Source organism: Trichechus manatus, unplaced genomic scaffold, assembly GCF_000243295.1.
Source record: "Trichechus manatus latirostris isolate Lorelei unplaced genomic scaffold, TriManLat1.0 scaffold00080, whole genome shotgun sequence".
In the NCBI taxonomy this organism is placed as follows: domain Eukaryota; kingdom Metazoa; phylum Chordata; class Mammalia; order Sirenia; family Trichechidae; genus Trichechus; species Trichechus manatus.
The window spans coordinates 6,498,336-6,514,064 of record NW_004444016.1 but is presented as its reverse complement, the minus strand read 5'-3'; the positions used below and the strand labels follow the sequence as shown (position 1 = coordinate 6,514,064).

At 40.3% G+C, this 15,729-nt stretch overlaps 1 protein-coding gene across 1 annotated transcript in view; it reads left to right on the top strand.

The window, feature by feature from the left end:
- Positions 1–697: 697 nt before the first annotated feature.
- Positions 698–15,729, top strand: part of DNAJC18 (DnaJ heat shock protein family (Hsp40) member C18) — a 35,513-nt gene continuing 20,481 nt past the window's right edge. Inside the window, exons 1-2 of the mRNA XM_004381060.2 lie at positions 698–896; positions 2,423–2,609. Of these exons, the coding sequence (XP_004381117.1) occupies positions 857–896; positions 2,423–2,609 (227 nt within the window). The 5' untranslated portion in view covers positions 698–856. The remainder of the gene's footprint in view (positions 897–2,422; positions 2,610–15,729) is intronic.

The window sequence follows — 15,729 nt, the reverse complement described above, 5'->3', positions numbered from 1 at the left end:
ACTCGACGGCAACGGGCTTGGTTTTGGGTACTTCAGAAAGGAAGGGAATGGGCCAAGGAAAAGATTGAGCTGAGAGAGAATAAGTCTTCCTATCCAAAGTAGAATAGGAAGGAGGAAGTGTAAGGAACAGCAAAGAGGGAAGTGTAATGCTGGCCCCAAGAACTACCCTGTTCTTCTTTCTACCCTTGACCCTGTAGCAGCCCCTCTAAGGACTCTGCTAATGACTGGAGTCAGTGCCTGAGGAGCTGGGGGACAAGGGATGCAGGCTGCCCTCTCAACTCCATAAATCTACCTCACTTTTCTTGGCTTTTAAGCGTCCCAGGGGACGCTTTTAAGCTCATCGTCAAACCCATCTCTAAATTTCCAGAGCTTAGTACAGGCTTTGCACAGAACAGACATTAGCGTATATTTAAAAAGGACATCCCTGAGGAGAATAACAGACAAGCCATCACCCGCTAGGCTACGGTTTGGGGAAGGGCTTCAGTGGCGCCTCCTTGGAAGCCCCCGGGATAGGCGGGGCGAAGCCACTATCCCACTCCATAGGTGAGGAAAACGTGGCCCGGAGTTACCACAGTTTCCTACTGTGAGTCAGCAGCTCGCAGTAGTCAGCAGCAAACACTTCCGCAGGCCTCCTCCACAGGCCTCCCCCCAAAGTTTAAGTCCCTTCACACATCTCTGCATCTCCGACGGCCCCTCGCGCGGAGCCTGCCGGGAGTAGTAGTCCAGTGACCCGGCGCGTCCTCCGTAGCCCGTGCGAATTGGACTACAATGCCCAGTACGCCCTGTGCTTCGCGCCCCCTTCCCTTTCAGCCTCCGGAGCCGGGGAGGCACGCAGACCTCTTGACAGGGAACCGGTATGGCGGCGTCTTTGGGCAACGGGGAGCGCTGGACTGAAGGTACCAGGTCCTGGTCGAATGGTGGGACATGGGTCTTCTGAAAACGCGTAAGGGCTGAGATCCTGGGCCTGAGGCGAGAGATGGAGGCCCGTGAGAATATGCTGAACCTAAGTGGGGTTCTGGATGGAGTGGGGGCCCGCCCACGACAGGGGTCGGGATCTGGAAGTCGGGAGCTCTGGCCAGAATTGGGGGCAGGCCGGGAAACCCGAGTCACCATTGACGACTTGTTGCCCCCTGCCCCCAGCCCAGCCCCGGCCCGTGCCCCGCCCAGGGCCGCTGCTAGCTGGCCCACCTACGCCAGGGTGATTGGAGGCTAGCAGGGTGATGCGGTCACCCGCAGCCTGTTTACCAGGCCCGTTTCCCCATCGCCAAATTGGGCCGCCTGACCCTTGGTTCCAGGGTGATCTTGTCCCCCACGCCAGCCCGCATCAGCACCAGTAGGCCAGTCTTTCCTATCCTGAACAGGCCTTTGATTCATGCCAGTTTCCTGCAGTCAGGCAAAAAGCATTGATCCAGCATGTCTTATGTGCTCTGCACTAGGCTGAGCCTGAAGATGCAGCGAGAATTTGATAGATAGGGGCCCCAGAAAACTCTCAGCCCTCTTAGGGAGTTTAACAGGTAAATAGACAATTATAAATCAGCTAAAAAGTCCTGGGCTCCACAGCAAGGTCAAGGATTTTGGGAGCACACTGGCAGGGCACCCAGTACAGCCTGGGTGTCAGGAGAGGCCTCATGTCACATATGATGACAGGAAGGATACATTGAAGTCAGCCAGGCAGACCTAGTGAGTGGTCCAGGCAGAGGAAACAGCATGTACAAAGGCAGAGAGAAAAGGAAAAGCATTGCTGATCTGAAAAGAGGTTGGTGTGACTAGCGCAGATTGCAAAGGAGCATGTGGTGAGAGATGAGGCTGGGGAGGCAGGCTGGGGCCATGATAAGAAATTTGGACAAGGAGCAGTGGATGCTCACTTAGGGAAGAAGGATATGATCACATTTGATCATTTGATCAAAGGCTTTTAAATTTTAAAGCCTTTCCCAAATCCTCCAGATAAAACCCTGGTGGGGTAGTGGTTAAGAACTACAGCTGCTAACCAAAAGGTTGGCAGTTTGAATCCACCACGCACTCCTTGGAAACCCTACAGGGCAGTTCTACTCTGTCCTATAGGATCACTGAGTTGGAGTCAACTCAATGGCAACAGATTCTGTTTTTTTTTCCAGATAAGACGTGAGTTCTCTGCACTCTTTGATTACATTGCTTATGTCCCTCTTTACATTCTGCGTGTGTTTTGATTAATTGAATTCTCTCCCATTAGAATATAACCTCTTTTGTGGTCCAGAGTAGGTCTCACTCATAATCCCTCTGATCTAGCTAGTCTAGTGTCTTATACATATTCATTCTGTAACTATTAGCTAAAAAAGAATTGAATTCCTCTCTACGTTAGCACCCTCCCAGAGAGCTAAGGCAGGTAGCAAAGTTGATTTGCAGGGTCAAACTAAGGCCTAATGGAGGGGCTGTTGCTTTGCAGCTTATATTGATGCAATTAGAAGAAACAAATACTCAGAAGACAGACCTCCTGAGAGTCATGACCCCTGTGGTTGCTGTAACTGTATGACGGCACAGAAAGAAAAGAAGTCTGAGAATGAGTGGAATCAGACCCGGCAGGGTGAGGGGAGTGCCACTTACACTGAGGAGCAGCTGCTTGGGGTGCAAAGGTGAGCCTGTAGTAGGATTAAATGAGTGATTTTTTTTTTTTTTAATATTGTTTTAGTTAAATGAAGTTTACATTTCAAGTTAGTCGCCCATACAAAATTTTATACATAAATTGTTATATGACCCTAATTGCTCACCCCATTCTGCGACAGCACACTCCTCCTTTCCGCCCCGATTCCCCATGTCAATTCAACCAGCTCCTAACCCTCTCTGCCTTCCCTTCTCACCTCTGGACAGAAGCTGCACCTTTGGTCTCTTGTATCTACTTGACTAAGAGGCACTCTCTTCACGAGTATCACTTTATGTTCCACAGTCCAGTCCAATCCCTGTCTGAAGACCTGGCCTCGGAAATTGTTTTAGTTCTGGGCTGATAGAGACTCCAGGGGCTAAATGAGTGATTTTATGTACAGTGTTGAGAACAGTAGCTGGCACAGAGAATGTGCTATGTAACTATTGACTGCTATTATTATAATTATTATTAGTGAAGCACAGTAGCTTCTGGACCTCAGAAGCACAATAGGTTCTGGAGGGAAGTAGAGTATAAGGGTACAGTCTGAACTGCCTGCCTTGCTTCTACTTTAAGAGAGGCAGGGGAAACCAACTAGATTTAATAGGTATCTATAGAACACTCCACCCAACAACAGCAGAATATACATTCTTTTCAGGTATACATGGAAGTACTTCTTAGGTGTACATTCTTCAGGATAGGCCATAAAACAATCCTCAATAAATTTAAAAGGATTAAAATCATACAGTGTGTGTTATGTACAGACACTAAATAAATATTCACTTCTAAATAAAAAAAAGGGTCAAAGAAGAAATCACAAGGAAAATTAGAAAATACTTTGAGAGGAATGAAAATGAAAACACAGCATACCAAAACTTATGGGATGCAGCTAAAGCAGTGCTTAGAGGGAAATTTATAGCTATAAATACCTATAATAAAAAAAAAAATAACTTTCACTTAAACTACAACAATAAATAAAAATAAGTAAATATAAGGAAAGATCTCAGATCACTAACCTAATCTTCAACCTTAAGAAAGTATAAAAATAATCACCCTGAACCCACTCCTGAAGGTCACCTTTCAGCCAAATAATAGATTGGCTCATAAAATAAACAATATCACCCATGAGTACTGTGTCCCTTTAAATAATCATCTACATGAGACCAAATAGTCAATATTTACCATAAAGCAGAGATGAAAAAGTAAGAAGGGGCAGAGAAGCTAGATTAATGGAAACAGAACAAGCAGAATGGAAATAGTGAGAATGCTGACACATTGTGAAGAATGTAACCAATGTCACTGAGCAGTATGTATAGAAATTGTTAAATGGGAACCTAATTTGCTATGTAAACTTTCACCAAAAATACAATTAAACAAAGAAACCATAAAAAGAAGAGCAAACTAAACTCAAAGCAAGGAGAATGAAGGAAATAATATAGAGTGAAAGTAAATGAAACAGAATAGAAAAACAATAGAGAAAAATCAACAAAGTAAAAAATTGGTTCTTTGAAAATATCAAAAAAATTGACAAACCTGTAGCTAGACTGACCAAGAACAAAAAGAAAACTCACATAAAATCAAGAATAAAAGAGGAAACGGCACTACCAACCTTACATAAATAAAAAAGATTATAAGAGAATGCTCTGAACAATTCTGTGCCAACAAATGAGATAACCTAGATGAAATAGATAAATTCCTAAAAAGACACAAACTACCAAAACTTACTCAAGAAGATGGAAAATTTGAATAGACCTACAACAAGTAAAGTAACTGAATTAGTAATAAAAAAAATTCCCACAAAGAAAAAGAAAAACCCAGGTCCAGGTGGCTTCACAGGTGAATTCTACCAAATGTTTGAAGACTTAACACTAATCCCTCACATACTCTTCCAAAAAATAGAAGAGAAGCAGTACTTCCCAACTCATTCTATGTACTGTATTACCCTGCTACTAAGACCAGAAAAAGACATTACAAGAAAACTAAACTTTAGACTGATATCCCTTATGTTGTTGTTGTTAGGTGCTGTTGAGTCGGCTCGGACTCATATGTACCACAGAATGAAACACTGCCCAGTCCTGCGCCATGCTCACAATCGTTGTTATGCTAGAGCCCATATGTCTTAGTCATCTAGTACTGCTATAACAGAAGTACCACAAGTGGATGGTTTTAACGAAGAGAAGTTTATTTCCTCACAGTCAAAGTAGGCTAAAAGTCCAAATTCAGGGCGTCAGCTCCAGGGGAAGGCTTTTTCTCTCTATAGACCTTCTTCTCTTCAATTTTCCCTCGGACTAGGAGCTTCTCTGCGCAGGGACCTCAGTCCAAAAGACGTGCTCTGCTCCCGGCACTGCTTTCTTGATGGTATGAGGTCCCCCAATTCTCTGCTTGCTTCCCTTTCCTTTTATCTCTTTGAAGAGATAAAAGGTGGTACAGGCCACACCCCCGGGAAACTCCCTTTACATTGGATCAGGGATGTGACCTGAGTAAGTGTGGTGTTACAATTCCACTCTAATCCTCTTTAACAAAAAATTACGATCACAGAATGGAGGACAACCACACAATGCTGGGAATCATGGCCTAGCCAAATTGTTACACACATTTTTGGGGGGACATAATTCAAACATGACACCATAGTTGCAGCCCCTGTGTCAATCCATCTCGTTGAGGGTCTTCCTTGTTTTCACTGATGGTGTACTTTACCAAGCATGATGTCCTTCTCCAGGGTCTGATCCCTCCTGACAGCATGTCCAAAGCATGTAAGATGTCTCGCCATCCTTGCTTCTAGGGATATTCTGGTTGTACTTCCTCCAAGACAGATTTGTTTGTTGTTTTGGCAGTCCATGGTATATTCAATATTCTTCGCCAACACCATAATTCAAAGGCATCAATTCTTCGGTCTTCCTTATTCATTGTCCAGCTTTTGCACACGTATGATGCGATTGAAAATACCATGGCTTGGGTCAGGCGCACCTTAGTCTTCAAGGTGACATCTTTGCTTTTTAACACTTTAAAGAGATCTTTTGCAGCAGATTTGCCCAATACAATGCGTCTTTTGATTTCTTGACTGCTGCTTCCATGGGTATTGATTGTGGATCCAAGTAAAATGAAATCCTTGACAACTTCTGTCTTTTCTCTGTTTATCATAATGTTGCTTATTGGTCCAGCTGTGAGGATTTTTGTTTTCTTCATGTTGAGGTGTAATCCATACTGAAGGCTGTGGTCTTTGATCGTCATCAATAAGTGCTTCAAGTCCTCTTCACTTTCAGCAAGCAAGGTTGTGTCATCTGCATAATGCAGGTTGTTAATGATTCTTCCTCCAATCCTGATGCCCTCTTCTTCTTCATATAGTCTGGCTTCTTAGATTATTTGCTCAGCATACAGATTAAGTATGGTAAAAGGATACAACCCTGACGCACACCTTTCCTGACTTTAAGCCACGCAGTATTCCCTTGTTCTGTCCGAACAACTACCTCTTGATCTAAGTACAGGTTCCTCATGAGCACAATTAAGTGTTCTAGAATTCCCACTCTTCGTAGTGTTATCCATAATTTGTTATGATCCACACAGTCGAATGCCTTTGCATAGTCGATAAAACACAGGTAAACATCTTTCTGGTATTCTGCTTTCAGCCAGGATCCATCTGACATCAACAGTGATATCCCTGGTTCTCTGTCCTCTTCTGAATCTAGCCTAGATTTCTGGCTGTTCCCTGTCGGTACACTGCTGCAGCCGCTTTTGAATGATCTTCAGCAAAATTTTACTTTCATGTGATGTTAATGATATTGTTCGATAATTTCCACATTCGGTTGGATCACCTTTTTTGGGAATAGGCATAAGTATGGATCTCTTCCAGTTGGTTGGCCAGGTAGCTGTCTTCCAGATTTCTTGGCATAGACGAGTGAGCATTTCCAGTGCTGCATCCATTTGTTGAAATATCTCAGTTGATATTCTGTCAGTTCCTGGAGCCTTGTTTTTTACCAGTGCCTTCAGTACAGCTTGGACTTCTTCCTTCAGTACTGTTGGTTCCTGATCATAGGCTACCTCTTGAAATGGTTGATTGTCGACCAGTTCTTTTTGGTATAATGACTCTGTATTCCTTCCATCTTCTTTTGATGCTTCTTGCGTCGTTTAATATTTTCCTCATAGAATCCTTCACTTTTGCAACTTGACGCTTGACTTTTTTCTTCAGTCCTTTCAGCTTGAGAAATGCCGAGCATGTTCTTCCCTTTTGGTTTTCTATCTCCAGCTCTTTGCACATGTCATCATAATACTTTGTCTTCTCGAGCCGCCCTTTGAAATCTTCAGTTCTTTTACTTCATCGTTTCTTCCTTTTGCTTTAGCTACTCAACGTTCAAGAGCACGTTTCAGAGTCTCTTCTGACATACATTTTGGTCTTTTCCTTCTTTCCTGTCTTTTTAATGACCTCTTGCTTTCTTCATGTATAATGTCCTGAATGTCATTCCACAACTCGTCTGGTCTTCAGTCATTAGTGTTCAACACGTAAAATCTGTTCTTGAGATGGTCTCTGAATTCAAGTGGGCTATACTCGAGGTCGTACTTTGACTCTCATGGACTTCTTCTAATTTTCTTCAACTCAAGTTGAACTTGCATATGAGCAATTGATGGTCTGTTCTGCAATTGGTCCCTGGCCTTGTTCTGACTGATATTGAGCTTTTCCATTGTCTCTTTCTACAGATGTAGACGATTTGATTCCTGTGTATTCCATCTGGCAAGGTTCGTGCGTATAGTCACTATTTATGTTGGTGAAAAAGGTATTTTCAATGAAGACGTCGTTGGTCTTGCAAAATTCTATCATGCAATCTCTGGCATGGTTTCTGTCACCAAGGCCATATTTTCCAACTACCAGTCCTTCTTCTTTGTTTCCAACTTTCGCATTCCAATCACCAATAATTATCAATGCATCCTGATTGCATGTTCGATCAATTTCAGACTGCAGAAGCTGGTTGAAATCTTCAATTTCTTCATCTTTGGCCTCAGTAGTTGGTGCATAAATTTGAACAGTAGTTGTATTAACTGGTCTTCCTTGTAGGCGTATGGATATTATCCTATCACTGACAGCGTTGTACTTCAGGATGGATCTTGAAATGTTCTTTTTGACAATGAATGCAATGCCATTACTCTTCAAGTTGTTATTCCCGGCATAGTAGACCGTGATTGTCCGATTCAGAATGGCCAATAGCAGTCCATTTCAGCTCACTAATGCCTAGGATATCAGTTTTTATGTATTCCATTTCCTTTTTGACGATTTCCAATTTTCCTAGATTCATACTTAGTACGTTCCATGTTCTGATTATTAATGGATGTTTGCAGCTGTTTCTTCTCATTTTGAGTCGTGCCACATCAGCATATGAAGGTCCCGAAAGCTTGACTCCATCCACATCATTAAGGTCGACTTTGAGGAGGCAGCTCTTCCCTAGTCGTCTTTTGAGTGCCTTCCAACCTGGGGGGCTCATCTTCTGGCACTATATCAGACAATGTTCCACTGCTATTCATAAGGTTTTCACTGGCTAATTCTTTTCAAAAGTAGACTGCCGGGTCCTTCTTCCTAGTTTCTCTTAGTCTGGAAGCTCAGTTGAAACCTGTCTGCCATGGATGACCCTGCTGACATCTGAATACCAGTGGCATAGCTTCCAGTATCAAAGTGACATGCAAGCCTCCACAGTACAGCAAACTGACAGACACCTTATAAATAGTGCTAAATGCACATAAATAATATGAATACATGCTAAAATCCTCCTCAACAAAATGCTAGGAAAATACTAGTAAACCAAATCCAACAACGTATAAAAAGGGTTATACACCATAACCAAGTGGGATTTATCCCAGGAATGCAAGATTGGTTTAATGTATGAATATCAATCAATGTAATATACCATATTAGTAAATAAAGGGCAAAAACCACATAATCATCTCAATAGAGGCAGGGGAAATGTTTGACAAAACTCAACATCTTTTAATGATAAAAGCACTTAACAAACTAGGAATATAAAGAACTTCCTCAACCTAATAAAGGCATTTATGGAAAATCCACAGCTAATATACTTAATGATTAACAACTGGATGCTTTCCCATGAGTATCAGGAACAAGACAAGGTTGTCGCTGTCACTATTACTATTCAGCATCATACTGGAGGTTCTAGCCAGGGCGATTCACCAAGAAAAGGGAATAAAAGACATCTAGATTAGAAAGAAGTATAACTATCTCTAATCATAGATGACATGATCTTGTATATAGAAGGTCCTAAATAATTCACAAGAAAACTGTTAGAACTAATAAACAAGTTCAGCAAAGTTGCAAAATACAAGATCAATATATAAAAATTAACTTTTTCTATACACTAGTAGTGAGCAATCAAAAAAATGAAATTAAGAAAGTGATTCCATTTATAATAGCATCAAAATTAATAAAATAATTAGGAGTAAATTTAACAAAGAAAGTGTAAGATTTGTACATTGAAAACAACAAAGTTTTGTGGAAAGAAATTAAAGGCAACCTAAATACATGGAAAGACATCCCATGACAGCTCATGTTCATGGATTAAAAGGCTTAATGTTGGTAAAGTGATAATGCTCCTCAAATTGATCAACTGATTCTACACAATCCCTATCAAAATCCCAGTTGCCTTTTTTTTGCAGAAATAAACAAGCTGATCATAAAATTCACATGAAAATGCAAGGGACCCAGAATAGCCAAAACAATCTTGAAAAAGAGGAACAAAATTGGAGAACTCTCAGTTTCAAAACTTACTACAGAACTGCAGTTATCAAGAATGTAGCATGGGACATATGGATAGGTATAGGCAAATTGGTATATGGGTAGGTACAAGTGTGTACATAGGTGAGAACTGATAGAAGTATCTGTAAAAAACCAAAACCAAACCTGTTGCTGTCAAGTCGGTTCCACCTCATAGCAACCCTATAGGACAGAATAGAACTGCCCCATAGGGTTTCCAACGAGTGGCAGGTAGATTTGAACTACCGACCTTTTGGTTAGCAGCCGAACTCTTAACCACTGCGCCACCAAGGCTCTGAAGTATCTATAGGTAGATGTAAATACAAATACGTGGGTGCAGGCACATATAGTCATTGAAGACACAAATACGGATACTCCTCAGACATAACCAAACACCTTCCAACATTGGTTTTCTGGGTTTGAAGGCTTAGAAGCATAGTCTCATGGGACAACTCAGTCAATTGTCATAACAGTTCACAAAAATCATGATGTGTATCCGAGTGAAGTGAGTAGCATGTGGGATCTTAAAAGCTTGCCAGCGGCCATCTAAGACACAACTACAGGTCTCTACTCACCAGGAGCAAAACAGTAAGAAGGTAAGCAAAAGCATAGAGAAGAAACAAGCCTATACGAGCCACAACCTCATCTACCCTGAGACCAGAAGAACTAGATGGTGCCTGGCTACCACCACTGACCCTTCTGACCGGGGTCAAAATAGATGGTTTCAGATAGAATGGGAGGATAATATGGAGCAGAATTCAAATTCTTATTTAAAAGAAAAAAAAGCCAGACAAACTGGAACAGTAGAGAACAGAGGACTCCATGAGATTGTCACCCTGAGACATGCTTTGAACCTAGAACCGAGCCTATCCCCTGAGATCACCTTTTAGCGAAGTAGCAGAGTGGCACCCAAAATAAAGGATATTACCCATAAGATCGATGCCCTACTTAAAAACCATCAGTATGAGACCAAAAGGTCAATAATTACTCAAAAGCAAAGATGAGAAGATAAGGGGGCAGGGAAACTGGAGTACTGAAAAGAGAGCAAACTGAAAACAAAGAATGTTGACACTTTGTGTTAAATGTAGCTAATGTCACTAAACAATTTGTGTGGAAATTGTCAAATGGGAACCTAACTTGCTGTGTAAACTTTCACCAAAAACTCAATAAAATATTATTTTTTTAAAAAAAGAGTATAGCATAGGAATAGGCATATAGGTCAGTGGAAAAGAATTGAGAGTGCAGAAATAAACCCTTACTTTTATGGTCAATTGATTTTTGACAAGAGTGCCTAGTCCATTCAATCGGGGAAAGAAGAGTCTTTTCAACAAATGGTGCTGGGACTACTGGATATATACATGCAAAGAAGGAACTTGAACCCTTAGTACCTGTCTTAGTTATCTAGTGCTACTATAACAAATATCACAAATGGGTAGCTATAACAAACAATTTATTTTCTCACAGTTTAGGAGGCTGGAAGTCCAAATTCAGGGTGCTGGCTCTAGGAAAAGACTTTCTCTTTCGGTACTGGGGGAAGGTCCTTGTCTCTCCTGAGCTTCTGCTCCTGGGCGATCTTCATGTGGCTTGGCATTTCTCTTCCCTCATCTCTGCTTCTTTCCCTTGCTTGTTTAATCTCTCTTATATCTCAAAAGAGATTGATTTAAGACACATCCTACACTAATCCTGTCTCATTAACATAACAAAGACAACCCATTCCCAAATAGGATTATAACCATAGTCATAGAGGTTAGGATTTACAACACATATTTTTGGAGAACACAGTTCAATCCATAGCACTACCTCACATCATATTAAAAAATTAACTCAGAATTGGAGCTTCGGGATTGATAATGCATATGGGAGGACGGCCATGTCTCTGGGGCCATGAAGTTCTGTGCTGATAACTCCTCCCAGACCTCACTTGTGCATCTCTTTGTGTTTATGTTTACAACAAAAAAACAAAAATTAACTCAAAATCAATCAAAGACCCAAATGTAAGAGCTAAAACTATAAAAGTCTTAGAAGAAGACATAAATGTAAATCTTCATGACTTTGAATTAGGCAATGATTTTCTTAGATATGACACTAAAAGTAGAAGTGGCAAAATTAAAAACAGATACAGGTAGTCCCCAACTTATAACCTTACAACAGTTTCATTCTAATGACTCCATCTTAAATTGGTTCTGATGTAAGTTGAATACTTTTTTTTAAATTTTTTATCATTATTGCCTTTTATTAGTATCTTTATAAATCTGATTTTTATTTGTCTTTGGGGGTTGGAAACATTACATATAAACTTACAGATCTATTTTAATACATACATACATGCATAAAATAACGATGAAGAGTCGGCCAACGTTAGCATTTTGCCAGTTGCGGTAATAACTTCACTTGTGGAAGGTTCCAGATCATCTGGATTATCCCTGGGAATGGTCATAGCATTTTTAGTCAGAAAATTAGTGAGAGTTGTCTGTATGGTCCTTTTCTTTTTTTTCTTCATATATTTCGTGGTAACATCTCACTGCTTCCTGAACCTGCCTGTCACCTTTAGCAAAGTGATCCATGTGTTTGGTTCCAATCTATGTGTTTGGGCCCATGTGTTCAAGCAGCTGAAGCCCCTGATATAGTTTAGAAAAAACTTCAGCTAATCCTTTCACTGTAAAAATTTTTGACAACTTATCTCCTTCTTCTTCCTCATTATTTTCTTCTTCTTTAAGCATTTCTTTCCTCTTTGGAATCCATTAAGTCCAAACCTGTCAATTCCCCTTCTTCTTGATCTATGAGCTGTTCCACATCAGTGATATCAACTTCTAAATTCAGCATTCTTGCCATATGGACAATTTTTCCACCAGTCTCTTTCATCATATTATCCTGATCATACGCTTGGAGCGTGTTTACTTAACTCAGCAACTTTTTTCATATCCCCTTCATGCGTTTTCTGGTAACTTCCTCCCAGGAAGATGCAATGTTCCAGATACACTTAAAAATATTGTAATTCTTCCAGAAATTGCATAATGTTACCATACCTCCATCTTTTGCATCTATTGCCTGAACAAATGTAGTCCCCAGGTAGTATGCCTTGAAGGTGGTGTTTTCACCTTGATCCATAGGCTGAATCACAGCTGTTACATTGGGAGGTAGATAAACCACTTTCACATCTTGATTTAGATCATCTGCATGAGGAGGATATACGGGGGCATTATCAAGTAGTAGAAGAATCTTGAAAGGAATGCTCTTTTCAAGGCAGTAGGCACGCGTTTCTGGGATGAAACAATTTAAAAACCAGTCTTCGAATAACAGAGTCGTCATCTAGGCCTTGGAGTTAGTTCTGTAGTAGACCACCAGATTATTTTGTCAGGGTTTTCAGAACGATAAACAAGAAAAGGTTTTAATTTAAATTCAGCAGCATTTCTTCTAAGCAGCAGCGTGATTCTGTCTTTAAATGCCTTGAAACCAGGCATCAACTTCGTCTCTTTGTAAATATAGGTCCATTCTGTTATCCTTTTCCAAAACAAACCTGTTTCATCCACTTTGAAAATCTGCTCTGGTAGATATTCTTCATCTTGTATTATCTTATCCAGCCCATCCTTGAATTTTTCAGTAGCTTCAACATCAGCACTTCCTGCTTCTCTGGTTTTACATACCTTATGTAAGCCACATCTGTGTTTGAAGCAATGAAACCAGCCCTTGGTGGCATTCAATACTTGTGGTAATCTCTGCTGTTCTTTCAGGTTTTAAAAAAGGTTGCTTGCTTTCATTTGAATTGTTAGTAAACTCACAGGAAACCTCTTCTGGATTTGATCTTCTATCCAAATCATTAACAGCTTCTCCATCTTATGGATTGGCTCTTGCCTCTTCTTTTTAAAATTGTCAATTTTATGCCAGTTGCTCCTTTAACTGCCTCCAAAATCCTATTCTTATCCTTAATGATTGTCAAAACATTCGAATGAGACAGTCCTTCTTCATGTGCTGTTTTGCTGCCTTTCCTTCCGTTATCATAGGCCTTTAATGATCTTCATCTTTATGCCCATGTCTAGAGCCTTCCTCACCTTCTTTTTTGGATTAGAACTTACAGGGCATGACTTCTTTTGCTAGATGTATTATTGGGGATATAAGCAGTGTAGGTGTTAAACAGCGTGAGAAATTTGAACAGCTTATCTTCAAATTAACAACTGATGGTACGAAACTCTGAATAAGATCATACTATAGGCCTGATCTACAATGATGTCAGCGTCAGTGCCGTAGCGATGAAGTTGGAGTTGTAATGGCTGTCAGGCTCACTCGCAGTTCAGTCGTCGTATGTCGTTAGAGTTGAACACTGCCCAATTTTCTGTCTGTTACGACTTCCAATACTGACTTCATTTTAGGCCATAGCCTGCTGTATGGCAGTGTTTTGAACAGTAAGTCATAAAATTGAATATCTGCAAGTAAACATCTGAGAATGGTAACATCAGCAAACTGCACGCTGCAACACTGTATGTAGTACATATTACTAATAATAAGATATTAAAAAAAGCAGTGCGGTTCGTTGTAACTTGAATACTTCATAAGTCAGGGACTACCTGTAAATTACACTTCATCAAAATTTAAAACTTTGCTTCTTCATAGGATATCATCAAGCAAATGAGAAGACAACCCACAGAATGCAAGAAAATATTTTCAAATTATATATTTGATAAGGGTTTGATATCCAGAATATATAAAGAACATACAACTCAACAATAAAAATTCAAATAACCAAAATGAAAAATGGGCAAAGGATTTGAGTAGGCATTTCTCTGAAGAAAATATACAAATTGCCAATAAGCACATGAAAAGTTGCTCAAAATCATTAGTCATTAGGGAAATTAAAATCAAAACCACAGTGAGGTACTACTTCATGCTCTTAGAATGGCTGTAATAAAAAAGATGGACAATAACAAGTGTTGGAGAGGATGTGTAGAAATTGGAACCCTTATACATTGCTGGTAGGAATGTAAAATGGTGCAGCGACTTTTGAAAACAGTTTGGCAGTTCCTCAAAAGGTTAAACATAACTTGACCACACAATCCATTCCTAGATATATATCCAAGAAAAATGAAAACATGTATCCACACAAAAACTTGTATATAAATATTCATAGTAGAATTATTCATAATAGCCAAAAAGTAGAAACAACTCAAATGCCCATCAACTGATGAATGAATAAACAAAATGAGTTATAGCCATACAATGGAATATTATTCATCCATGGATGAGGGTTCTAGTTTCTCCACATCCTCTCCAGCACTTATTATTTTCAATTTTTCTGATAATAGCCATCCTAGTGGGAGTGAAGTGATATCTCATTGTGGTTTTGATTTGCATTCCCCTGGTGACTAATGACATTGAGCATCTTTTCATGTGTTTGTTGGTCATTTGTATATGTTCTTTAGAGAATTATCTATTTAAGTCCTGTGCCCATTTTTTAATTGGGTTGTTTGTCTTTTTGTTGTTGAGTTATATATCATAAAAATGACACGGTGGCATCACCAGACCTCCTCTAACTTCACAAGGAGGAGGGGAGAGAATCAAGATTAACATTAGCTGTCTTGGACAGAGCTGGATAAGGATGTAGAACAAAATTCTAACTCACAAAAAGACCAGATTTACTGGCCTGATAGAGACTGGAGAAACCCCGAAAGTATGGCCCCTGGATACCTTTTTAGCTCTGTGGTGAAGTCACTCCTGAGGTTCACTGTTCAGCTGGGGATTGGACAGCCCCATAAAACAAAATGGGACTAATAAGGCACAGCAGTCCGGGGACAAGGACTAGAAGGCAGAAGGGGACAGGAAAGCTGGTGATAGGGAACACAAGGTTGAGTAAGGACAGTGTTGACACATAATGGAGTTGTTAACCATTGTCATAGGGCAATATGTGTACTAACTGTTTAATGAGAAACTCTTTTGTTCTGTAAACCTTCATCTAAAGTGAGCATAGCAGCACAACTGGAAGAACGTAATCGACGTCACTGAATTGTACATGTAGAAATTTTTGAAATGGTGTATCTTTGGCTATGTATATTTTCAAAAAAAAAAAAAAGGTCCTGCAAGGTTGATAAGGGAGAGAGTGTTGACATGTTGTGGGGTGGTTAACCAATGTCATAAAACAATATGGGTACTGACTGTTTAATGAGAAACTATTTGTTCTGTAAACCTTTATCTAAAGTGCGATAAAAAAAAATTTAAAAAAAAGATTAACATCAACCCAAGGCTGATTCCTGCGAGGTGGAGGTCAGACATATCTCCTCTCTCCAATCTTTTTACCAGTTCTGTCACAAACTGTCCTTCCCATGGCACTCTACTTCTCTGCTGGGTTAGATAATTCGTTGCAATGGCTGCACAG